At 45.6% G+C, this 25,428-nt stretch overlaps 1 protein-coding gene across 3 annotated transcripts in view; it reads left to right on the top strand.

The window, feature by feature from the left end:
* The window catches only part of ATF6 (activating transcription factor 6), a 209,274-nt gene extending 184,159 nt beyond the window's left edge, over window positions 1-25,115 (top strand). For 2 of the 3 annotated variants that reach the window (XM_040460897.1, XM_040460896.1), the window contains exon 16: window positions 20,168-25,115. In XM_040460897.1, the coding sequence (XP_040316831.1) occupies window positions 20,168-20,376 (209 nt within the window). In that variant the 3' untranslated portion in view covers window positions 20,377-25,115. Of the gene's footprint in view, window positions 1-10,723; window positions 11,956-20,167 lie in introns of those variants that run through there. The other variant, XM_040460898.1, reaches the window with a different exon arrangement.
* The last annotated feature ends 313 nt before the right edge of the window (window positions 25,116-25,428 follow it).

The following is a 25,428-nucleotide window of genomic DNA, read 5'->3' as shown; positions in this document are numbered from 1 at the left end:
AGTCACTTCTCTTCTGTGATCGTATTTCTGTGGGGCTCGAACCCACGAACCGTGAGATCATGACCTGAGCCGAAGTCGGACACTTAACCGACTGAGCCACCCAGACACCCTATGATTTCTTAAAATCCTACTTGTTATCAAAGACCTGTGTCTAAAAAACAATTCTTTTCTATTCTTTGAAATAATAAAATCTTAAATGACTCAACATCCAGGTTTCAGCTAAGAGTGAGATTGAATCAGCAGCCTCAGATTCTCCACATCTATTTAGCCTTACCTATTGTTAACCAAACTTGCCTGCGAGCCGGGCTGCATGTTGCAAAACTTAGAGCAATAAAACTATTTATAAATCCAAACACCTTCATGAAGACCTGTTTCCTTGGTTTCACTTATGTAAGCCCACAAAACTATCAGTTGCAAGTAACTGAGGGTAGCAAACACAAGTGTTTTCAAATGCCTAGACTTTTTTGAACGTTATATGATTGAAAAGCAGCCAGGTTTAATGCCGACTGAGAACTGCTGACATTTCTGCAGAGAAAGTGACACCCGGAATGGCAAATAACGTTCTGGACACCAGCCTGCGAGCTCGATCTCCGCCCCTCCTGCCTCCACTCCTGCCCTTTTTTTTTTTTTTTTCAGGGGGAGGGACTCCTCTACTTAATCCAGATCTGTAGGACAGGAGTCCATTTGGTAGTCTCAGACCTCATTACCCTTGGAAGGTTCCTTTATGCTCTAAAACGCTTATTCAGGGATTCCCTTTAGAACCTGAATCTGACCAACACAATGGGCACAGAATTACTGCAAAAATAATATTGCAGAGAAAGCTACGTCAGTGCCCCGAGAAGAAGGTGTAATTCCCCGACATTGATTTTAAGTGCGACTCAAGAGCCACGGTGTTTCAGAGGAAAGAGTGCTTTCTGACCCAGTAGCAGCAAAGGCAGAGGTTTGGTCTTTAATCTGCCTGCAGGGAACCCTGGGTGCTGGATTGTGCAGGGAGGTGCTTCTGAACATTGCTTCAGTGTTTATGGGTCTCGAATTTCAGATTGTGACACTGCAAAGCAGTCTTCTAGGCGCTAGTGCCGGTGATTTAATTATTAGAAGCAAGAAAGTTACTGGCCATCCCTAGAGTTGGGCTCCAGATCCCAAACTAACACTCCCAACTACAACCTCAGGGCAGAGCAGGTACCAGGCCCAGTTCACTCGGCTTTCGGAATGAAGTTTAACCCCCGCCCAGTCTTATGATGGGTCCCCTACCTGCAGTTCACTTGTTTTCAGTTTTTGAGGCAATAATTACAGTTACATAAGCAGATGTCTGTTTGGTAGTTCAGGAACTCAGTTTGAAGAAACGAGTAATAATTTTGTTAATCCTATCCTTTTTAATGATCTTTCAGGAGCTGTTTGAGATCAGTGAACCAGAACTCTTCTGCCCATCCCATGAAAAAGCCACCCTATTTGTGGGCAGAATTCTCAGGGAAAGAGTAGGCAGGCCCAGAGAAAAGCAAGTCTAATACCATCCATCTCCGAACAATTGTGGAATGAGCCAGGTTTCCCAAAATTCTCCTAGGAGGCTATCAAAAGCCGCAGAGGATCTGAACTTGAGGAAAAAGTAGGAACTTGCCCAAATAGATAGTGTAGACCTTTGTAGCATAGGACTCAAAATTTCCCAGGGGATCAATCTCATCTGGTCACCTTTAAGAGAGTCTTTGTTATTGTATATGAACTATATTTCAATAATAATGATAATAATAGTAATAATGAATCATTGTGGATGGTTAGGAATTCAATATATAAACTAGAGGTTGAAGAGAAGTGACTGTGTTTCAGAGACGAGGTCTTAGCGGGACTATTTTTGTGTTTGAGGACATTAGAAATCCTTTGCTGCTTAGCACCCTTTCTGGAACCTTTCTGGGATGGCACTTTCTCAGGTTGGAGCCAAGAATGGTGGAATTTTCAGGAAGCAGAGGGTTAGCTGATGACATAATTAGCAGGTATGAGAGGTCAGCCTTCTTAACACTAAGGTCACTTTCTGTATTTCTCATTGTCTGCTGGGTGCCGGGCAGGTGCCGTGCTAGCTCTGGGTGTGAGTAGTGGTGAATGAAACAGACCTGCTTCCTGACTTGACCTAGCCGATGATCTAGTAGGGAAGACACCCATCAGTAGACAAGAAAACAGTCCAGTGTTTAATTATGCACGTGACAGGTGCTTTGAAGAAAAAGGGCTGACATGACTTGGGGAGGTTACTTCAGTTTTGGTAGTAAGGAAAGGCCTTTCAGAGGAAATTCACTTGCGTGATATTTTACCCAGTATAGTTTTTTTTATTGAAGGATAACTGGCATACAATATCCTATTAGTTTCAGGTGTATATCGCAGTGATTTGGTATTTTTATACAAAACGATCCCCACAAAGCTAATTACAGTATTGTTGGCTATATTCCTCATGCTGTACATTACATCTTGACTTACTATAAGTGTAAGTTTGTGCCTCTTAATCCCCCTTCACCTATTTTGCCTGGCCAGCCCCCCCCCCCATCCCTCTCTCTTTTGTTAACCAACATTTACAAACACACCAACAGTTTGTTTTGTATTATCTACGAGTCTTTTTCTGTTTTGTTTTCTTTGTCCTTTGTTCATTTGTTTCTTAGATGCCACACATAAGTGAAATCATACAGCGTTTGTCTTTCTCTGTCTTATTTCACCAAACACAGTACCCTCAAAGTCCATCCATGTTGTCTCAGATGGTAGGATCTCATACTTTTTTATGGCTAATACTTCATTGTGTATAGATACCACACCTTCATTATCCATTTATCTGTTGATGGGCATTTACATATCTTGGCTATTGTAAATAATGCTGCAGTGAACATATAGGCACATATATCTGTTCAGATTTGTGTGTTTGTTTTCTTCAAATACTCAAAAATGGAATTGTTGGATCATGTGACAGTTCTGTTTTTAATTTTTTGAGGAACCTCTATACTGTTTTCCATAGTGGTTGCACCAATTTACATTCCCACCAGCAGTGTATAAAGATTCCCTTTTCTTCATATCCTTGCCAAAAATTGTTATGTTTTGTCTTTTTGATAGTAGCCAGCCTGACAAGTAGGAGGTGATATCTCGTTATGGTTTTGATTCGCATTTCCGTAATGATTAGTGATGTTGAGCATCTTTTCATGTGTCTGTTGGCCATCTGGATGTCTTCTTTGGAAAAAATGTCTCTTCAAGTCCTCTGCCCATTTTTTAATAGGGTTGTTTATTTTGTTTACATTAACTTGTATAAGTTTTTTGTGTATTTTGGATATTAAGCCCTTATCGGGTGTATGATTTGAAAATATTTTCTCCCATTCAGTAGGTTGCCTTTCGCTTTGCCAGTGGTTTCCTTCATTGTGCAAAAGCTTTTTAGTTTGATGTAATCTCTTCTGTTTCTTTTAGCTTTTATTGCCCTTGACTGAGGAGACTCATCCTAAAAAATATTCCTAAGACCATGTCAGAGAGCTTATTGCCTATGTTTCCTATAGGGGTTTATGGCCTCAGATATTACATTCAAGTCTTTAAACCATTTTGAATTTATTTTGGGGCATGGTGTAAGACAGAGGTCCGGTTTTGTTCTTTTGCATGTAGCTATCCAGTTTTCCCAACACTATTTATTAAAGAGACTGTCTTTTTGCCATTGTATATTCTTGGCTTCTTTATCATAGATTAATTGGCCATTTATCCATGGATTTATTTCTGGGCTCTCTATTTCATTGATCTGTGTGTCTGTTTTATACCAGTACCATACTGTTTTGATTACTGTAGCTTTGTAGTATAGTTTGAAATCAGGCAGCATGACACATCCAGCTTTGTTCTTCTTTCTCAAGATTGCTTTGGCTATTTGGGTCTTTAATGGTTTTATACAAATCTTCAGATTCTTTGTTCTGTTTCTCTGAAAAATGCCATTGGTATCTTAATGGAGATTGCATTGAATCTGGAGATTGCTTTACTTAGTGTGGACGTTTTAACTGTTAATTCTTCCAGTCCATGAGCACGGTATATCTTTCCATTTATTTGTCTTCATTTTCTTTAGTCCGTGTCCTATAGTTTTCAGAGTACAGCGTTTTACCTCCTTAGTTTACATTTATTCCTAGGTGTTTTATTCTTCTTAATGTAATTGTAAGTGGGATTGTTTTCTTAATTTTTTTCTGATAGTTTGTTATTAGCATATAGAAACGCAACCAACTTAATTTTGTATCCTGCAACTTTACCGAATTCATTAATTCTAATAGATTTTTGGTAGAATCTTTAGAGTTTTCTATATGTAATATTGTCATCTGCAGATAGTGACAGTTCTGCTTCTTTCCAACTTGGATTGCCTTTTATTTCCTTTTCTTGCCTAATGGCTGTGGCTAGGACTTCCAGTACTATGTTGAATAAAAGTGGCGAGAGTGGGCATCCCTGTCTTGTTCCTGATCTTTGAGGAAAAGCTTTAGCTTTTCCCCATTGAGTGAGTGATGCTAGCTGATGGTGTGTTGTATATGACCTTTATTATGTTTAGATATGCTCTTTCTATACCTGCTTTGTTGAGTGTTTTAATGCATCTATTGAGATACGATTTTTACCTTCAATTTTGTTAATGTGGTGTATCATGTTGATTGAGTCATGGATGTTGAACCATCCTTGCATCCCTGGAATAAATCCCACTTGATTGTGGCATGTGATCATTTTAACATATTATTGGATTCAGTTTGCTAATATTTTGTTGAGAATTTTTATGTCAACGTTCATCAGGGATATTGGCCTGTAATATTCTTTTCTTATGTTGCTTTTGTCTGGTTTTTGGCATCAAGGTAATGCTGGCCTCGTAAAATGAGTTTAGAAATGTTTCTTCCTCCTCAGTATTTTGGGATAATTTGAGAAGGATAAGTACTCTTTCTTAAATGCTTGGTAGAATTCACCTGTGAAACTGTCTTCTGCTGGATTTTTGTTTGGGGAGAGTTTTTAATATTAAGCTGTTGATTCAATTTCATTACTTGTAATTGTTCTATTCAGGTTTTTTATTTTTGAGAGAGAGAGAGAGAGAGAGCATGAGTAGGGGAGGGGCAGAGAGAGAGGGAGAGAGAGAATCTTAAGCAGGCTCCACACTCAGCACAGAGCCTGACATGGGGCTTGATCTCATGACTGTGAGATCATGAGCTGGGCTGAAGCCAAAAGTCAGATACTTAACCAACTGAGCCACCCAGGCATCCCAAACTCAAGAGTAGATTTTCTAAATATTCGTGATTCAGTCTTGGAAAGTTTTGTGTTTCTGGCATTATTTCTTTTAGATTTTCCAATTTGTTGGTGTATAATTGTTCATAGGAGTTTCTCTTAGGATTCTCTGTATTTCTGTGGTATCAGTTGTTAACTTCTTTCGTTTCTGATTTTATTTGGGCCATCTTTTTTTCTTGATGAGTTTGACTAGAGGCTTATCAATTAAAAGAAAAAAAACTTTTACATTGTTCTATTATTTTTTTAAATCTCGACTTCATTTACTTCCTCTCTCATCTTTCCTTCCTTCCACTAACTTTGGGCTTTGTTTGTTCTTTTTCTAGTTCCTTTAGGTGTGAAGTTAGATTGTTTATTTGGGATTTTTCTTGTTTCTTGAGGTATGTATGCCTGTACTGCTATGAATTTCCCTCTTAGAACTGCCTTTGCTCCATCCCATAGATTTTGGAAAGTTATGTTTCTATTGCCTTGTGTCCCAAGGTATTTTTAAATTTTTTCTCTTTGATTTCTTCATTGATTTATTGGATATTTAGTAGCATATTTAGTCTCCACTTATTTGTAGGTTTTTTTTTCAAGTTTTCTTATTGTAATTGATTTCTAGTTTCGTACTATTGTGGCCAGAAAATATGCTTGCTTGGTAAGATTGCAGTCTTCTTTAATTTATTGAGACTTGTTTTGGGGCTGAACATGTGATCTATCCTGGAGAATGTTCCATGTACACTTGAAAATGTTTATTCTTTTTTTTAAAAATTTTTAAAAATTAACATTTATTCATTTTTGAGAAACAGAGAGTACTAGTGGAGTTGGGGCCCAGAGATAAAGGGAGACACAGAATCCGAAGCAGGCTGCAGGCTCTGACCTATCAGTCTTGATCCCGACACAGGGGTCGAACTCAGGAGATCACGACCTGAGCTGAAGTCGGACACTTAACCGACTGAGTCACCAGGTGCCTCATTTTTAAGTTTTTTTAAATGTGTATTTATTTTTGAGAGAGGGAGAGGGAAGGAGGGCACACAAGTGGGGTAGGGGCAGAGAGAGAGGGAGACACAGAATCAGAAACAGGCTCCAGGCTCAGAGCTGTCAGCTCAGAGCCTGATGCAGGGCACGAACTCAGGAACCACGAACCACGAGATCATGCATGACCTGAGTTGAAGTCAGACACTTAACTGAGTTACCCAGGCACCCCTTGAAAATGTTTATTTGGAAGGGAGGAAGGGAGGGAAGGAGGGAGGGAGGGAAGGAAGTGTGTATTCTTAAGTTTTAAGTCCATTTGGTCTAATAAGGCCAATGCTTTTGTATTGATTTTTCTGTCTGGATGATCTGTGGTTATAAGTAGGATATTAAAGTCCCCTACTATTACTGGCAGCTAGATAGGCATGGGCCAGGCGTCCCTGGGAGTGCTGTGCTGGGGTTACCCTGGGGGGATGGACAGCTGGAGCTGGGGTGGCCCTAGCAGGCTGGCCCTGTTCTCACCTGAGCTATTATGACTTGATGGGGGGAGACGTAAAAAATGGCACTGGCTGGCACCTCCAGCCATGTCTCCCTCTCCTGGCGTTCTCTATGTGGTCCTTCTGTTGTTTATTGTGCAGAAGCTGTTCAACCAATCCTCAGTTCTTCCTTAGGAGGAATTGCTCTATATGTATAGATTCAGTGTGTCCATGGGAGGACATTGAGTTCAGGGTCTTCCTATGTCGCCATCTTGGACTGCCAAGATTTTAAAGGTTTTAAATATTTTAAATTCTGCTTTTGCAACACTCCAGGAAGTTATGGAAGGGAAGAAGCCCCATTTTCTTCTGTAATCCCTCACAGTTTAAAGCACTCAGTGAATGTTGACTGACAGTTTTGTAACCCATCATATGTTGTCCATGTTCCTTTAGAAAATGCTCCCTAGGTCTAATTGGATACGGCCTAATTATGGTCTGGGACCTAATGTTTATAAGAGTCGGTAACAGTACCTGGCCTGTAATCAGTGCTCAAATACTGGTGAATGAATGAATGGATCAATGTAGGTTACAAATTGAGTTTGGTTTCTCAGATAAAGGTACTCTCTGTGATGTGATGAAACCACAGACCTTCCCTTTTCTCCTCATGCTCGTTCTTCTTTTTTTAAATGTTTGTTTATTTATTTTGAGAGAGCATGCATGTGTGCAAGTGGGGAAAGGTCACAGAGAGAGGGAGAGAGAACAAGCAGGCTCCGTGTTATCAGTGTGGAGCCCGATGCGGGGCTCGATCTCATCAATCATGAGATTCAAGACCTGTTCATGTTCTTCCCCCCTCCTCCCTCTCCCCCCTCCTCCCTCTCCCCCCTCCTCCCTTTCCTCCCCTCCTCCTCCTCCTTTTTTTAATGTTTATTTATTTTTGAGAGAGAGAGAGAGAGTGGGGGAGGGGCAGAGAGCGAGGGAGACACAGAATCCAAAGCAGGCTCCAGGGTCTGAGCTGTCAGCACAGAGCCCGACGTGGGGCTCGAACTCACAAACCATGAGATCATGACCTGAGCCAAAGTCGGATGCTAAACCGACTGAGCCACCCAGGCGCCCCCATGCTCATTCTTCTTAACCCACATGTTCCCATCACTCCTTCCCCGAGAGTGATACCATTTGGTCCCATCTGTCTTTTGTCTGTAGGCAACTCCCAAGTTACAGTGCTAGCCCTGTTCTCTCTGGCCCATCAGGCCTCACCTGTTTCCTATCGTTTGCTGCTCTTCTCTGCTAAATGTCCTCCTGGCACCTCAGACGTGCCCGCGACTCTCCACTTGAGGGCTGCATGGCTTGCCCCTCACTTCCTGACGTTTTTACTCAGAGATCACCTTCTAGCAGAGGCGCCCTGGGCACCGTGTCTAAACCCGCATGCCCCTCCCCACCCACCACACTCGCTAACCTCCTTCCATGCTTTTGTGTTCCTCCGTAGTACTTATTTAACATTCTGTATACTTTGTGTCTCTGCCTCCTCTCTCGTTTTCTAAGAAGGAAGCTCTGTGAGGACAGGAATTTCTTTTCTTGTTTTGTTCACTCCTCTGTCCTCAGTGCCTGGCACATGGTAGGAATTGAGTAAATGTCTGTTGAATTCATGACTATTTATGTATAATGTTCAGGCGCTATATATCATATAGAAGAGGTAGTGACCAAGTCAGGTACTTGCACCGATGCATACTGTCCCCGAGAGCAATTGCTAGAAATGCAGACTGATGCCAATGTGTCCTGACAGTGATCCAGATTCCAAGAGTGGTTCTGGCACCGGTGATGTGATTTTCTGAGATGAACCCTTTTTTTTAATGTATGTATTTATCTTGAGAGAGAGAGAGAGAGAGAGCCGGGGGAGGGGCAAAGAGAGAGGAGCGAGAGAGAATCCCAAGCAGGCTCCATACTGTCAGTGCAGAGCTCGACACGGGGCTTGAATCCACGAACCATGAGTTCGTGATCTGAGCCGAAGTCAGACACTTAACCAACTGAGCCACCCAGGCGTCCATGAGATGAACAGTTCTCGAGTTCAGAAAGAAACAATATTCCCAGCATAGTGGGGGTAGTTATAAGAATGTATTCTGAAGTCACACTGCCTAGTAAACCAGTGAGGTTCTGTCTTGATTAATATAGTAGTAATAAGGGTTTTTTTTTTTAACCTATGTGAATATTGCACAAGATGTGGAACTATCCCTGTGCCTTGCAGATTGTCCAGCATCCTGACCTCTGCCCCCTGAATTCTAGTAGCTCCCCTCATTCATCATGACCACCCCAAGTAAGGGTTAATGGTTTTTGTATACGCTATTCCAGGCCCCCACTTTTTTGTGTGAAATTATTATAGATCTGAATAACTAGATAGGCTTTTTGTCATTTGACTCCCAATTGCTCAGTGCCCATAACAAGTTCTGGTTTGTCTTTTTAATTATGTATATATATATTGTTTTAAGTTTATTTTTGAGAGAGACAAAGACGGCACAAGTAGGGAAGGGCAGAGAGACAGAGAGAGGGAGAATCCCAAGCAGGTTCCGCACTGCCAGCACAGAGCCCAATGTGGACTCAAACCCACGAAGCCACGAGATCATGACCTGAGCTGAAACCAAGAGTCGGACACTTGACTGAGCCCCCCCAAGTGTCCCCCAAATTCTGGTTTGTCTTACAGCTAAACATGATATTGCTCCCTCCCCCCGGGTCTCCCTGTCTTTGGACACTCCCAGCCCAAAGTTCTGCCCCCACCCTCCCCCCCCCCACTGCTTTTAGTTTCTTCAGGCAGAGGGCAGACATGGGGGTCGCAAGGAGCTCTTTTGCTTGTCCATGTTCCTTGCGTCTCCAGAAAGACTCTTCAAGTCGGAAGTACCTACTGTGTTTCCATCCATAGTGTGACTGTTAGGGTCCTTCCCAGCTGAGCGGGGAGAGGTTCTAGCTGCCCCACCTTCGGAAGTGCCAGTCATTTCTTAAAGGAGCCAAAGCTCTTTTCTGTAAGTATTTTGACACAGTTCAATTAAGTAGAACATTTATATATTGGGTATGAAGAAAAAGGTCAGTGGCGGAGTTCTCGTGGAAGGTTTCTAACAAGTGGGACTTGAAATGGACCTTAGAGGGTTAATAGAACTCGGAGAGAGAATTTGGGTGGGAAAGAGCAGAAAGGGCGGTTTTTTCAAATAGAGGAAAAAATACCAACAGAGATACAGTGCATGGTGTGTTGGGATGGTCAAAACCAGGACTCGAGTTGAAAATGGGCGATAAGATGGACCAGGCGTAGTGGCCCCAGCTTATGGGAGTTCTTGGGAGCTGCCATGCCGTGACCTTGTGCCACTTCACTGTTCATTGTATTCCCTTCCCTCCTCCCCTCCCCCTGCTCCTTCCCTCCCCACCTCCTCCCCTCCCCTCCCGTGGTGTCTCCCCTTTTGGACTTCCTTCCGTATTTTTCCTTTTGTTTGTTTTGCTTGAAGGTATCTCTTGTGGTCTGTGAATTGGCGGATTTTTATCTACTGTCCATGCAACCTCACACACCCCCACCCCCCCCCCCAACCCCACTGGGTTCAGGCACAGATACCGACAGCCTGTCACTGCCTGTCACCAGCTTAGCTTACACGGAGCCAACTACCTCTTGTTAGGATTAGTGTCTGATCCCAAATAGAAATCTGTTTCATGACACATGCTTCTTTGCAAAGCATTGAAGTCTTGTGACTTCTTAAAATTAAACTCCTGTGAAACGTCTGCATCTTTAAATTCTGTTTATGGTCAAGGTTCTGGTGTGGGCTAGCCACCAGCCAGCTAACCGTCTCCTTCCTGGCAGGCCGTTCTCGGTTACTGTGCGTTTACAGGCTGTTCAAAATTCCACATTGCCTGGAGTTTTTCCACCTCCAGGGTCCAGGCACATTTGCTGCTTCCTCAACCCTTCTGAGCTTTCAGAATCACATTTTAGCGTTCGTATCTGAAGCCCTTCATTCCTTTTCCTTTTTATGTGTCTGATGAATTTTGTTTTTGAAGTATCCTTTTTTTTTTTCTACACCTTTTTCCTGACTCAGATCAGGGTTTCATCTCATTCTCCTGCTCACTTCAGAAGGCCCAGGACGGAAAAGGACTTTCGTCACCTGTGCAGTAGCCACATGTTTGCTGAGAGGTGACGGGGAGCGAGCCCTTAACCTCTCATTCCATGCCGTTCCTTTTGGGCCAGCTTTCCCCGAACAGTCCCGGTCTTTTTTTTATTAAGTACCCCAAAACAGCTTAGCCGTCCCGTCACGTATCTCGGCTCTCGGCTGTCCTGTCACAAGGCTCCTGCGCTTGACGCTCTTAGTACGAGGGCGCTGCACGTGGACGGCGGGGACCTGGCCCGCAGTGGAGGTGCCGAGTCTGTTACTCACACTGAGGCGCGAATCGTGGGCAACAGTTGAAGACGCTGGCCTTTCAGGGACGATGAGTTGTTGACCACACTCACAGCCTTGGAGTGAAAGGTAACAGGAGCCTCACCTGCCCTTTCGAGGGGACTTTCAGAGCCTCTCTGCTGCTCCTGCAAGTGTACCGTGTGAACAGACGCCCGACAGCCCAGGCGAGGGGTCCCGAGTTACCATACTCTGTTTCCCAGTCCGTCCTCCTTTAATTAAAATAGTCAGAACCTCACCAGTAGTGGTGAGATGCAGGGGTGAGTACTGAAACACCGAGAGAACTCTTTACTGAGTCCCACGGAGCGGATAGAAGATTACGCTGTGCCCCTCGACTGTCGTGCAGAGGTTTGGGTAACCTGGGGCTCCTCGCGGCAGGTCACTTCACGCCCGGAGACCCCAGCGTGTCACTCAGAAGGGGCTTCCTGAATCCAGCTCAAGGCATTCCCGTCCTCCCTGGTGGCCTTCCGATGGCACTCATCGTTTCCTGGCCCCAGAAGTCGTTGCTTCCAGAAAGGAGTAAAGCACCGAACCTGTCTTTATGGCCGCCTAGACCATCCTTCGTCTGAGTCTCCCGGCTGGGCTTAAGATGGCAGTGCCGTTGCAGCCACGGCTGGGGACTCCCGGGTTTGGGGGCCAGGCCACAGCTTTACTTTTCCCTCAAGGCATCTGAGCTTCTGTCACCAGGTCCTCCGTTTCTTCTCAGGCACTTAAGGTATCAGGGAAATCCAGTTATCGGTGTGAACCACCGCGGGCACACGGGCTGTAGTGACTTTTGCAGGTGGCTTGGGCCACGTACGAGGGAACCTACTCCTGATCTCAAAATTGTCATCTGGATCCCACATTAATCCAGAAAAGCAGTAAAAATTAATAACGTATGTTATATGTCTCTAACACATGTGCTTTCCGTTATCTGGGCACGTATGCCCCAGTGTGCACGTGAGCATGCTGCACCCCCCCACTCCCCCACCCCCCACAACACACACAGTTTTTCTGAAACGGGGAATAACTGTGGTTCCAAAAGGAAACGATTGGTGTGACCCCTTGAAATCTGAGCCCAGCCGCACGTTCCAAATGAAATGGCTCCAAATGCACGGGCAGGTTGTCTGTCTTCCAGAGAGCCGCAGCTGCCGAAACGTTGGCTAACTTGCAGGCATTCGGATTTAATTCTCCGAAGATGAGCAAACGACTTCCACAAGGTGGTCATATAGGAAGATCCCGACTCCCCTCCTCCCGCACACACCTACAGCTGCCTCTGGAAAGTTTCCCTCTGCTTCTCCCCGACAAAGGGTAGAAAGACCCCATCCGGACGGGTGAGAGAGGCAGAGAGACGCAGCGGTGCCAAAACCCCGTCCCCGGCACAGTGACGCACAACAGGGAAGGAGCTCACCAGCCCGCGGCCTCTGCCCGGGAAGCAAGGGGTCGGCGCCCCACATCAGGCCCCTCGAGTCCTGCACTGGAGAGACAAGCCCAGAACATCCAGCTTATTAGGAAGTGAACGGGGCTGATTATCCAAAGAACCCAAAGGACTGTAGAGACCGAGGTCCCCTTTCAGAGAGCTTGCCTGTAGCCTCATTCACCCCGACCCAGTGCACGGACAGCAGTTTGACAAGTGCTTAGACTAGATGAGAAGGAAATTCACTTGCCGATCTAAAAGCAGCAGCTGGAGGGGAGACAGTCGAAACTCTCCCGGAGGAGAGGCACTGGTGAGGCCAGTTTTGCACCCCCCCCTGCCCCCACCGGCACGCAGGGAGGAGACCATCCTGCTGCCTCACTGCAGCCAGAGAGTGCCTGTAGGCAGGTGCCGCGCTCCCCTCTCCCTGGCAGCTGAGCGCAGCATTGCCCCACCCCCAGCCGGTGCTCCGGCACAGGAAGGCGCCCTCCTGCCGCAGTCCTGATGCCCACAGGCGGGCTCATCTTCCGGCTGCCTTTCTGAAGCCAGCGAGCATGCCACGCCCCATACGCTCTCCACCTGCCTAGTTGAAGCCAGCAGGTAGGCACGGTCTACACGGTGCTGCCCTTGGTTGCCTGGCCCTAGTGCCAGGGGGGCTGCCGTTCCTGAGCTCCAGGGGAAGGTAACAGTGGAGAATACAGTTCCTGGCAGGCCACCACCCCTAGAGCACTGCACAGACAGCAGTCTCCCTGGGGAAAAGGCCAGCTACCCTCGAGCTCCTGCCTGGGCAGTAGGCTTCAGGTTGCCCACACAGGGAGAGGCTGATAAGGTGCTCCCGGGGAGCGTAAGCCAGGGAGATACCTCTGTTGTCCACTCCTCTGGCCTCATGACAGATCTATAAGACCTCCCAGAAAGGAGATTATTCGTTCATCTGGAGCCCCACTTGTTAAAACTGTTGCCCAGGTGACACCTCCAGATCTCCTGGTCTGGCGGCCAGCACAGGGATTACGACTATCTCTTTGCATACTTTTTCTTTTTTTTTTTTAAGAGAGAGAGAGGGGGGAGAGGGCCAGAGAGAGAGAAAGAAAATCCTAAGCAGTCTTCGCCCTGACGCAGGACTTGATCCCACAATCATGAGATCGCGACCAGAACTGAAATCAAGAGTTGGACACTCAACTGAGCCGCATACTTTAAAAGCTCTTGGCCTGAGGGATTTCACTTTTACTTGCCTGAACTTGGTGTTAAATGAGATTCCTCCCCTGGGAACACGGACAGGTCTTGGCACACTCTCAACAGCAGGGACACATCAAGAAGAAATCAGGTGGTGTAGACTGTCCCAAAGGTTCAAGAGATAATCATGAACCAGGGCAAAGTTGAATGAGAAGCTTCATCACCTACAGAGGCCAATCCTTCGAGATTGAGAGAGAGCTGCTTTGTCTAATACATAGAAACACACGGGGAAGCAAACAAAATGACACAGAGAAATATGTTCCAGATGAAAGAACAAGACAGAACCTTAGAAAAAGACTTTAATGATACAGAGGTTCAGAAATCTGATAAAGAATTTAAAATAGTAGTCAATAAAGGTGATTGCCGAACTCAGAGGAAGAATGGATGAACACAGTGAGAACTTCATCAGAGAGAAAGAAAATATAAGAAAGGACCAAACAGAAGTCAGAGACCTGAAGAGAAAAATAACTGAGCTGAAATATGCTATAGGGGTTCAACAGCAGGCAGAGTAACACATTAAAAGGCTCAGTGAGCTGGAAGACAAGGCAGTGGAACTCATCCAGACTGAGAAGCCGAAAGAAAAAAGAATTCTTTTAAATGAAGAGACCTTAAGGGACCAAAAAGACATAAAGTAGAATTACATTCACATTATAGGGTTCCCAGAAGGAGAAGAAAGAGAGGGGCAGAAAATTTCCCTAACCTGTAGAGGGAAACAGACCTCCAGATCCAGGAATCCCAGAGAGTTCCAAGCAAGATGAACCCAAAGAGATCCACACCCAGACACGTTATAATTATAATTAAAATTTATAATTAAAATACTTAAAGACAGAATCTTAAAAGCAGCAAGGGAAAAATAAATTGTTACATACAAGGGCAACCCATTAAGGCTATCAGATTTTCGAGCAGAAACTTTGCAGACCAGAAGAGACTGGCAGGATATATTCAAAGTGCTGGAAGGAAAAAACTTCCAACCACAAATACTCTACCCAGCAAGGTTATCATTCAGGATTGAAAGGAGAGATAAAGAGCTTTCCAGAGCTTTAACTAAAGCTAAACCTTTCCAGAGCTTTCATCACTACTAAACCAGCCTTTCAAGAAATGTTAAGGGGACTTCTTTAAGCTACAAAGCAATGGCAGTGATTAATAACCAGAAAACCTGAGAAAGTAAAAATCTCACGAGAAAAACGAAATCTATCGTAAAAATAGTGGATTCATTCACTTACAAAGCTAGTATGAAGGTTAAAACACAAAATTAGTAAAATCAGGGGTGCCCGGGTGGCTCAGTTGGCTTTGATTCAGGTCATGATCTCGCAGTTTGTGGGTTCGAGCCCTGTGTGGGGCTCTGTGCTGACAGCTCAGAGCCTGGAGCCTGCTTCAGATTCCGTGTTAACCTCTCTGTCTGCCTCTCCCCTGCTCACGCTCTGTCTCTGCTGCTGTATTATGTTTATCCAGTACACCCAGAACACTCTCTAGGATAGATCACATATTAGGCCACAAAACAGATCAGTAAATTCAAGAAGGTTGAAATCCTTTCAAACATCTTTTCTGACCACAATAGTATGAAATTAGAAATCAGTTATAAGAAAACTAGAAAAACTGCCAGTACATGGAGATTAAACAACGCGTTACTGAACAGCTGCTGGGTCATAGAAGAAGTCAAAAGGTGAAAATACTTAGAAACAATTGAAAACAAACACAAATACCACAAACTGTAAGATGAACAAAAGTGAGGAGAGAAGTTCGTAAGGATACAAGCTTACCTCAAGAAACAAGATACATCTCAAACTAAAATTTAACTTTACACTTAAAGAAACTAGAAGAAGAACAAACAAAGCCCAAAGTTAGTACAAGGAAGAAGGTAAAGATCAGAGCCGAAATAGATGAGATAGGAGACTAAAAGGATAATGGGAAAGATACCTGAAACTAAGAGCTGATTCTTTGAAAAGATAAACAAAATAGACAAACCTTTAGGTAGACTCACCAGGAAAACAGAAGGCTCAAATAATGTCAGAAATGAAAGTTATACTAATACCACAAAAATAAGAAGGATCGTAAGAGACTGTTATGAACAATTATCTGCCAATAAATTGGACAATCTAGGAGAAATGGATAAATTTATAGAAACACAATTTTCCGAGACTGAACCAAACATAATAGAAAATCTGACTAGACCAATTATTAAGATTGAATCAGTAATCAAAAACTTCCAAACAAACAAAAGTCCAGGGCAGATGTCTTCACTAGTGAATTCTACCAAACATTTGAAGATTTAATATCTATCCTTCTCAAGCTCTTCCAAAAATTGAAGAGGAGGGAACGCTTTAAACTCATTTCACGAGGCCAGCATTACCCTGATGCCCAAGCCAGACAAGGACACTACAAGAAAAGAAAATTATAAGACAACACCCCTGCTGAACACAGATGTAAAAATCTTGAACAAAATACTGGCAAACCCAATTCAGGAATACGTTAAAGTGATCATAGACTACAGTCAAGTGAGATTTATTCCAGGGATGCCAGTATGGTTCAACATCCACATTAATCAACATGATACACCACATTTATAAAATGAAAGATGGAAATCATATGATTGCCTCAAAAGATGCGGTGAAAAGCATTGGGCAAAATTAAACATCTGCTTATAAAAACTCTAAACAAAGTAGGTATAGAAAGAGCAGACTTCAACGTAATAAAGGCCGTCCACAACAAACCTACAGCCAGCGTCCTACTCAGTGGCGAAAAGCTGAAAGTTTTTTCTCAAAGACCAGGAACAGGACAAGGATGCCCACTGTCACCACTTTTATTCGAAATAGTATTGAAAGTCCTCACCACTGCAGTTAGGCAGGAAACAAAAGGCATACGCATTGAAAAGAAAGAAATAGGGGCGCCTGGGTGGCTCAGTCGGTTAAGCGGCCGGCTTCGGCACAGGTCATGATCTCGCGGTCCGTGAGTTCGAGCCCCGCGTCGGGCTCTGTGCTGACAGCTCAGAGCCTGGAGCCTGTTTCAGATTCTGTGTCTCCCTCTCTCTGACCCTCCCCCATTCATGCTTTGTCTCTCTCTGTCTCAAAAATAAATAAACGTTAAAAAAAAAATTAAAAAAAAAAAAAGAAAAGAAAGAAATAGAACTGTCACTATTGGCAGACGACATAATACTGGGCCTAGAAAACCCTCAAGATTCCACAAAAAAAGGACTAGAATTAACAAATTCAGTGAAGCTGTAGGATACACAATCAGTAAACAAAAATCTGTTGTGTTTCTATATATGTGAATAACGAACTACCAGAGAAATCAAGAAAATAATCCCAATTACAGTTACATCAAGGAGAATAAAATACCTCCAAGGAGGTGGAAGACCTTGCACTGGAAACAGTAAGACGTTAATGAGAGAAATTGAAGAAGAATCAGACAGATGGAAAGATATTTCATACTTAGGGATTAGAAGAATTAACATCGTTAACTCTCCATCCTAACCAAAGCAACCTACAAGTTTGGTGCCATTCCTATCAAAATGCCAATGGCATTTTTTCACAGAATTAGAACAAGTAATTCTACAATTTATGTGGAACCACAGGAGACCCCGAATACTCAAAGCAATCTTGAGAAAGTCCAAAGCCAGAGTTACCATGCTCCCTTATTTTTAACTGTACTGCAAAGCCATAGTAGCCAAAACAGTATGGTACTGGCACAAAAACACGTGGGTCTGTGGAACAGAATCAGGAGCCCAGATACGAACCCTCATATATGGTCCGTTAATTTTTGACAAAGGAAGCAAGAATATACAATGGGGAAAAGACAGTCTCTTCGGTAAATGGTGTTGGGCAAACTGGACGGCTACGTGCAGAAGAAGGAAATAGGACCATCATTTTATACCATATACAAAAATTAACATGGATTAAAGACTTGAAGACCTGAAACCATAAAACTAGAAGAAAACGTTAACATAAGTGGTAAACTCCTTGACGTCACTCTCGGTGATGTTTTTTTGGATCTAACTCCAAAGGCAAGAGAAACAAAAGCAAAAATAAGCAAATGGGGGGCGCCTGGATGGCTCAGTCAGTTAAGTGTCCGACTCTTGATCTCAGCTCGGGTCATGATCTCATGGTTCGTGGGTTCAGGCCACGTGTTGGGCTCCTCACTGACAGCACAGAGCCTGCTTGGGATTCTGTTTCTCCCTCTCTCTCGCTCTCTCAAAAAAAAAATTTTTTTTAAAGACGTATGTATATTTATACGTATGATGGAATAGTACTCAGCCATAGAACAAATGAAATCTTGCCTTTTGCAACAACACGGATGGACTTAGTGGATGTTATGCTAAGTTAAATAAACAGACCCAAAAAGACATACTCCACTCATATGTGGAATCTGAAAAAATAAACGAAACCAAACCCAGACTCCTAGACAGAGAACAGACTGGTGATTGCCCGAGGGGGAGATGGGTTGGAGTGGGGAGCAAAACAGTAAAGGAATCAGGAAGTACAAACTTGTAGTTCTAAAACAAGTCGTGTGGCTTTCATGTACAGCATGGGGAATGTAGTCAGTAATATTGTGTTAGCTTTGGTGACACATGATAACTAGATGTACTGTGGTGGTGACTTTGCAATGTATCTAAATATCAAGTCACCAAGTTGTACACCTGAAACTAATATTTTATGTCCATTATACCTCAGTTGTTTTTTTTTTTTTTAAGCTAAGCAAATTACTTAGTTGTCACCGCATAGTGGCAGGACTCCTAAAATTGAAGTGTCCGGAGCGACGGTCTTAAAGAATAGGTAAGGTTAGTCAGTGCCCACAGTTCTTCCTCTCTAGTAAAGTGGGAAAGGATATCCACTCCAAGTGTAATAGAAGGACATTTGCAATACTTGTGATGAGAAATCAGCCATCCATGGAGACTGTGTTAAAAATCACAGCAGGTAGCCAACCAAGAGAAGTGGAGGGATGGATGGAATCTTCCATTAGCTTTGAAATAGACTCACATCTGCTCAAGGAACTTAAAGTTGATAGGTTATTAGATCCAGTGGTTTTCAACTTTCGGGAAGTCATAGACCCCATTGAGAATGTGATTGGGGCCCTTCTCCAGAAAAATAAGCACACAGAACTTTGCATGCAATTTCAAGGAACGTATGGACTCCCTGAAGTCTGTACATTAGACCCTAATTTCAGACGCCCTGGATTAGCGCATTTCTGTAAATCCTAACCTGTGACACACTCCATGGCTCAGTGTTCCCAAACATAACAATGGAATCTGAAGATCAGATGTCAGACTCTGGATTTCCCTCCTCTAGATTAATAGTACTCTAGATTAATAGTACAGTGTGAAAGTAAAACAAAAAAAGAAAAATTCTACTTTTAAATTCAATTCCTGGTCCTGGAGAAGCCCAGCGTGTAATTTCAAAAGTCACTGGTGGGCTGCGTATCATCTTCATAAACAGGTAGTAAGCTCAGCCCTTGCCCGATCCCCCTCCCAGCTCCGGATTCACAGGGGAAACGCTAACGGACACGCAGGCGTGAACCTTCTAACTGCATTGCCGTGAATGTCCAGCTGGCCTTGAAAGACTATCCGCTTACAGTTCCCTCATCAGTTTTATGCCCAAGTTTCATTGACTTCAAGTTGGAAAGCGAGTACCCAGAATTACAAACCAGGAAATAATTTGGCTCTCTCCCTAAAATAAAGAGTTTTCATCCTCTTAGGAAGTAAGAGCATGTGTCTATATATTTTGAGCTCATGATGAGTTACCCAACACGTGTCAGGTAAGTGTGGCTCTGTGTGGTTTTCCTGTTCCCTCTGCAAATAGCCTCTAGTTTACCTGCAAGTCCTGTAGCACTCTCTCTAATCCCAAATGGGAAATGCACTTGTCTCTTGTACCAGGAATCAAGAACTCTGGGATGGGAGTCCCTTCACGTGGAAGGGGAGCGATGGGGACCTCTGGGCAAGAGCATCACTGTCATGTCTACAGCTTGTCTTTCCTGTGCTTTATGCTGCTAAGGCAGACCTTTAAACTCGTAGCTGGGAATCTTGGCGAAATTAGAAACATGACTGATGAATGGGAGGCAAGTAGTCTCGGCCCAGGTCTCCTTGCCACCCACATGATAGGTTTGTTCTTTTGACAGTTACTCGTTCCCACTGTTGAAGGGGAAGGGAGCACTTAAGCCTTCTTGCCTCCACCCGCCACCGAAATCTTCCTGTGATGTCTGTGGACAGAAGCTCTGGTGTTAACTCGGCCACTGCTCCGAGACCTTACTGAACCGACGAAGGCGGTTTGGGAGCTGGAACCGAGGAGGACGGGCCATCTCAGCACCTAGCCCAGCCGCAGCGCCGCTTGGTGACTGATGGAGTCCCTCTGTTCCCTTGAAAGCGTATTGACAGTTCACAGCCGTTAAAGCTTATTGATGTCTTTCTGGGATCGAAGCTGATGGCAGAATCGCACACTCTGTTGAATATTGATTCCGTATGTGTATTCCTCCCGCAGAGAACGTGATCAACGGGCAGGATTACGAAGTGATGATGCAGATTGACTGTCAGGTGATGGACACCAGGATTCTGCACATCAAGAGCTCGTCCGTTCCTCCTTATCTCCGGAATCAGCAGAGGAATCAGACCAACACCTTCTTTGGCTCCCCTCCTGCAGCCACGGAGGCAGCCCACGTCGTCAGCACCATCCCGGAGTCGTTACAGTAGTGACGTGGGGCTGCGTGGGAAAACAGTGGGACTCTGCCAGACCGCAGAGCGGGGAGAGATGCTCCTTCCTGCCTGCTTGGTGGCGAGCACAGAGCCGCCTCGCAGTGGGGTTCAAGGGAGTGGGAAAAGCTGTTTTTCACCATCTGCCCTTCCACTTGGAAAGCACTGAAATTCAGACTCGAGGGAGACGGCATTTCTCCAGTGGCAGCTGCCTCCCTGTCCTCCAGTGCTGCCTGGGGTGGACTGTTTCCTGTACTTTCTGAATTGCTGTCTCTTCTGTATTTCTGTTGTGTTTAAATAGTCATCTTTACAGTAAGATCCCCTTCCCTCCTCTGCCATTTCGCTTCTTGATAAAGAGATCTTTATTTACAGCCGTGCAGCACGCCAAGTGTTTCCGCGGATGAGCGTTCCCGTTGACTTCATGCAGATCCGTTGCGGATATTGTGCTGATTGGAAAACAGATTTCAGAACCGGAACAGCCAAAAAAAACAGCCCCCAAAAAGGTCAAAATAATGTGGAGCTTTAGGCAAAAGGGGGGAGAAAAAGACTCCCCATTGGGGAAGGTTGGTCTTTACCTGGGATTGTGGTTCAAACGTGACACTGAATGTGTTGGGCGCCACAGGGAGGGCGGCAGGTTGGAGAGGACAAAACGCGAGAGCGAGGTGGGCCGTGGGAGGAGGGGCCAGCTCTGTGAACACACACGTGGAAGACACGGCAGGTTTTGATGCGATTGTTGGAGTTTAAGATTAAGCCACAGCAACCATCTATGCTGAGGCCGCTGAGCGTTAGCGTCTGAGCCTGTACACAGGCTCTCATTACTCGCCTGGTGCGGGTTCCTCAAGGACCCCGGGACAGATCCTTCACTTTTGCCGTGAATTCCCACCCACTGCCCACCTTCTGCTGATAGTGACGTGAAACAAACAGGTTTTCTTTTCTCTTGAGAACCGACAAGTACTTATTCCTTAAGACTATGCAGACAGGCGAGCTTGGATTCCTGTTTGGCCAGTGCCTCCCATAACTCGGCAATAATTTTCAGCTTCTCCAGGGAAAAGACGGTGAAGGAATCCGCTTCTTTGTCCTCCCGTATTAAAAAAAGAAGAAATAGTCCTACCACGTTCCTTTGTATCTTATTGTACTTTGACTACTTTTCTTTTTCTCTCTGATGTTCTGCCTTCGGTTTCTTGACTGAGTCTTCCTTATTCTCGTCCTGCGAAACTTTGCAAACACTACTTCTCACCCTAATCGCCCGGGCCGCCTCTTCCTGCAAATCCTCCAGGGGACCGTGCGGCTGGGGCGTTGCCAGCCCGCACAGTCAGGCCTGCCTTCGAAATCTGAAGACTCGCTCAGGCTTCTGGCTCTGGACAGTAATGCCCCTCTGCCCGAGCTAGCTGGATGCTCTCCAAGGAAATCAGTTTAACTTGCGCATGCAGTGTGGGGGAGAAGCGCCCTGCTGCCCGGGTACCTGGCCGTCTGGAGTTGGCCGTGATAATGAGCCTCGCCCTGCCCCACGCACAAGCCTCCCAGAGTCCGGGACCATATCCCGGCAGGGACTGTCTTCCTGGGATGCTCCAGTTGGAATGGGCACCAGGACAAGAGGGCCGTGCCAACGAGACCCACAGGTCACAGGACCGTCTTCTCTTGGAGTCTCTTCTCCGTCCCCGTGCCTTCCGTCCGTCGTGCAGATCAGCTGAGAAAGCAGCCGTGGCCGCGGCCAGTGGGAAGGTGACCTCGTTCCCCAGCCCCCGGTCTGCCGGAGCTGCCCACAAGGGTGGCCTGCGCGTGCACCTCCCCGTCTGTCCCAGCTCTCCCTACCCGTCCGCCGGCAGGTGGCGGTCATGCCGTCGGCCCCCCCAAAGGCCTCTCCTCCAGGTGGACGTGCAGGAGAGACAGCAAGGAGTCATGACCTTCAGCGGCAGCCTGGGAGCCCCCCCCCCACTCCCCCTGCTGACCCTCTAGCTCCTTGTGGTTTCCTGGCCTTGACTTGGTGTTTGGAGATGAGGGAGTGGGCTTCTCAGGGTGCGGTTTCAGGAAGCGAGCGAATGGCTGCTGACAATTGGCAGAGAAGTAGTCCACCGTCTGAGTTTCCATCAAAGCCACTACTACTCCCTGGGCCCCACAGTGCTTTTGATCTAACACGTGTAAGGCTCCCACCAGTGAGGGCTGTCGGGAAATAGCAAGCGGCTACACCTGATTCGTTAATACAGCAAGCTGGTGTTTTGGTTTAGTGTGTTGGTGAAATCGCCTCTGGGGGGTTGCAGCCAGGAGTTGTGCCCTCGGGATATGTATGTGTACATATCATTTTAATTTATTAAGTTTTTAAGTGGGGTTTTGCAAGCTGGCAGGGACTTGGTTAAACTAGAGCGGGCAGTCCCCCCGGGAGGTACAGGACCCTGTTCCCCTGGGGCCGCCCCCGCCGCAGTCTTGGGAAGTGATGATGGGGACAGCCAGGAATGGTCCTTCACCTGGTGGCAAATCCCACGTTTTTAGGCTTTTAATGGAAATCGATGTTTCCCGTGCGAACTACGGAGTCAGACGTAGGGGCTCCTTCCCCAGGGGGGCGTTGAGCTCGCTCAGAACAGATACGCAGCTGCGTTACAGTAGTAGGTGTAGACGGCCTCTTTCCAAAGTGAGGATTTGTACAAGGATCATCTCGAATCCAGTGTTTGCCAGGCTTGTAGTTGCGAAGCTTTACGTTAGATTATTGAGTGTCAGGGTTTGTCTTTTCACAAGTAAAAACCAAAAAAATCTAACAAAACTAACTTTTTTCTAAAGGACTGCAGCCTCCCAACACCAAGTTGGCACGGCTTTGCCTTTTCTTGTTAGCAAGGAGTAGACACGGAGGTATTTGAAAGCAGCAATGTTCTGTGAGTCATTCTTGAATGTTCTAAATAAACATTACTTAGAAACAGACAAGCAGCTTGGGATTCAAACTGATTTTTCTATCATTTTTAAAGAGACACTGTCCCGACTAAACCTTCCTGGCTGGACCCTTCCTGCCGGGCAGGAGCCCGGTCGTCACAGCAGTGGCCCCGACAAGACAGCCGTTGCTGTGGCATTGGGGGTCCTGGACACTGGACGGCTGTCCAGCTCCTGCAACTTTTGCACTACTTTCTGACTCCTGCCCTTTTCCTAAAGCTCAGGTTGTGAAACTTGGCAGAAAAACGGCACAGGGAAAAACCCGCGTTCGACTTCGCGACACTGGAAAGTTTCAAAGCAACTCCCACGTCAACCACCTATGAGGAGTGACCCCTTTTTTACTGACGAGCCGGAGTAAGACCCCCTGTCCCCTCCAGTCCGACCTCCCGCAAGCTGTCCACCCAGGAACGCCCTCTCTCCACTGCGCACCGATGGGCCGACTCCGGGCTCCTGCAGCAGATCCGCGGGAACCGAAGCTCCAATGGAGCCTTTTATACCAGCCGCTGATTTATACGAACTAACCTCTCAAGTACGACTGCCGACACCAGAATCGATAGATGCTTATTACCACCTGTGCACCCCACGCTCTTAACCAGAATGTTAGTTTTGCCCATCCTGAGTCATTCTAATCTACAGAAAGTAGGATCTTTGCTGCTGATGTGAACACTAATTACGTACGTTAAAAACAAGAATAAAGCCTAAAGAAAGGAAATGTGAGAAGTTTTCGTTTCTACCCCTAGTAACATTTGGGGAGGGGGGCAGTTTCTGTGCCCCACCACCCCCCACTCCTAGGGGTTATGGTCAACTTTTTATTTTCTAGGAAAACAGGATACTGGACTGTGCAGAAGGATGTTGCTGGAGTCCAGACGGAAGTATGCACATAACAGAAATGCCGTGTTCTGTTCCCCCCAAACAGAAATCGGAACGTATCCTGTTAACTTCTATTTTTAGTGACTAAGCTGAAAACAAAGTCTATTTTAGATAAGTCTAGAACTTTGAGCAGTTTGTTCTAAATAGCTGTGTTACCTGTCGGGTTATCTGTCAGAATAATCTGTATAAAAAGAAGGGCAGAGGCATCTTGATCGGGAAATTTGGTCCTGTGTGTGGATCGTGTCGTGGCTAGCCACTGGCGGATCACGGACACCAGTCTCGACGTAACGGTTTGCTCACTTTAAGCATTAAAGGTGCAGCACATTAAAAGCCTCCATTATATTAGTTTGGGGAACCAAGGAGTAAATAAATCCTGGTCTGTCATTTGCCAAGGTCAACAAACAGCGCACTGTGTTGCTTCTCGTGCCCAGTGCAGCTGGTGACCATTAATTAAACCCGGAGGCTTGAGATGGCCCCCACATGGGAACCCCAGAGAGATGAGCAGGTTGACTTTCACAGTGAATGCAGATTGGACCATTCCCCTCACCCTCGGCCCTAAATGCCAGGCCAGCCACCTGGGTAAGAGATGAGGGGGACATAGAAGGTGGGTGAAAACCGCCGCGTACATCTGGCCTTAAGACACCAATTACTTAGTTCTCGTCACGTTGGCAAGTGTGGTGGGGCTGAGACCCGTGGTGCTTCACCCGAGCAGCCGTTAGGGCCCGAGGAGAGAGCGTTCACCAAGCCACATCAGCGGGTTTTCCTTCCAAGATCGTGTCCACACTGAACAAAGAACAGGTTAAAAGACGAGGAACGGGCTACGATTCTCTCCAACAATAGTTACGTCGGTTGTGATGCGTAAATGACACCAGATTTATGTGCTTTTAAGCCAGTCTTTATAAGGCCATGCTTGTTCTTTGTCTAAGATTCAAATAAAGGACTTTTAAACCTGCCTTATTTTGTTCTGTATAGACCAAGAAACAAGACCCCAAATGAATCTTCAGTGTTAAGTGATTAGTTATGAGAAGGGAAACCCAAAGGGTTCCGTGGCCTGTTACTGTTTAGGTGGAAACAACAGAACGCTTTTCCACTACCCCCCCCCCCGCCCCGCCCCCCAGCCTGGTTAAGTAAAAGTTTCCTTTATTGTGTCCAAATATTTCAACTACAATCTTACTAAGGAAAAAAACTCGCCTAAGAACTCACACTTTGTCCTACATCAACAAACTGGGTCACTCAATCCCATCAAAGGCCTCTCTCCTCCTGGTT

The sequence above is a fragment of the Herpailurus yagouaroundi genome, unplaced genomic scaffold (genome assembly GCF_014898765.1).
Source record: "Herpailurus yagouaroundi ecotype Mexico unplaced genomic scaffold, PumYag 253, whole genome shotgun sequence".
NCBI lineage: Eukaryota > Metazoa > Chordata > Mammalia > Carnivora > Felidae > Herpailurus > Herpailurus yagouaroundi.
This window is presented reverse-complemented; position numbering and strand designations above follow the sequence as displayed.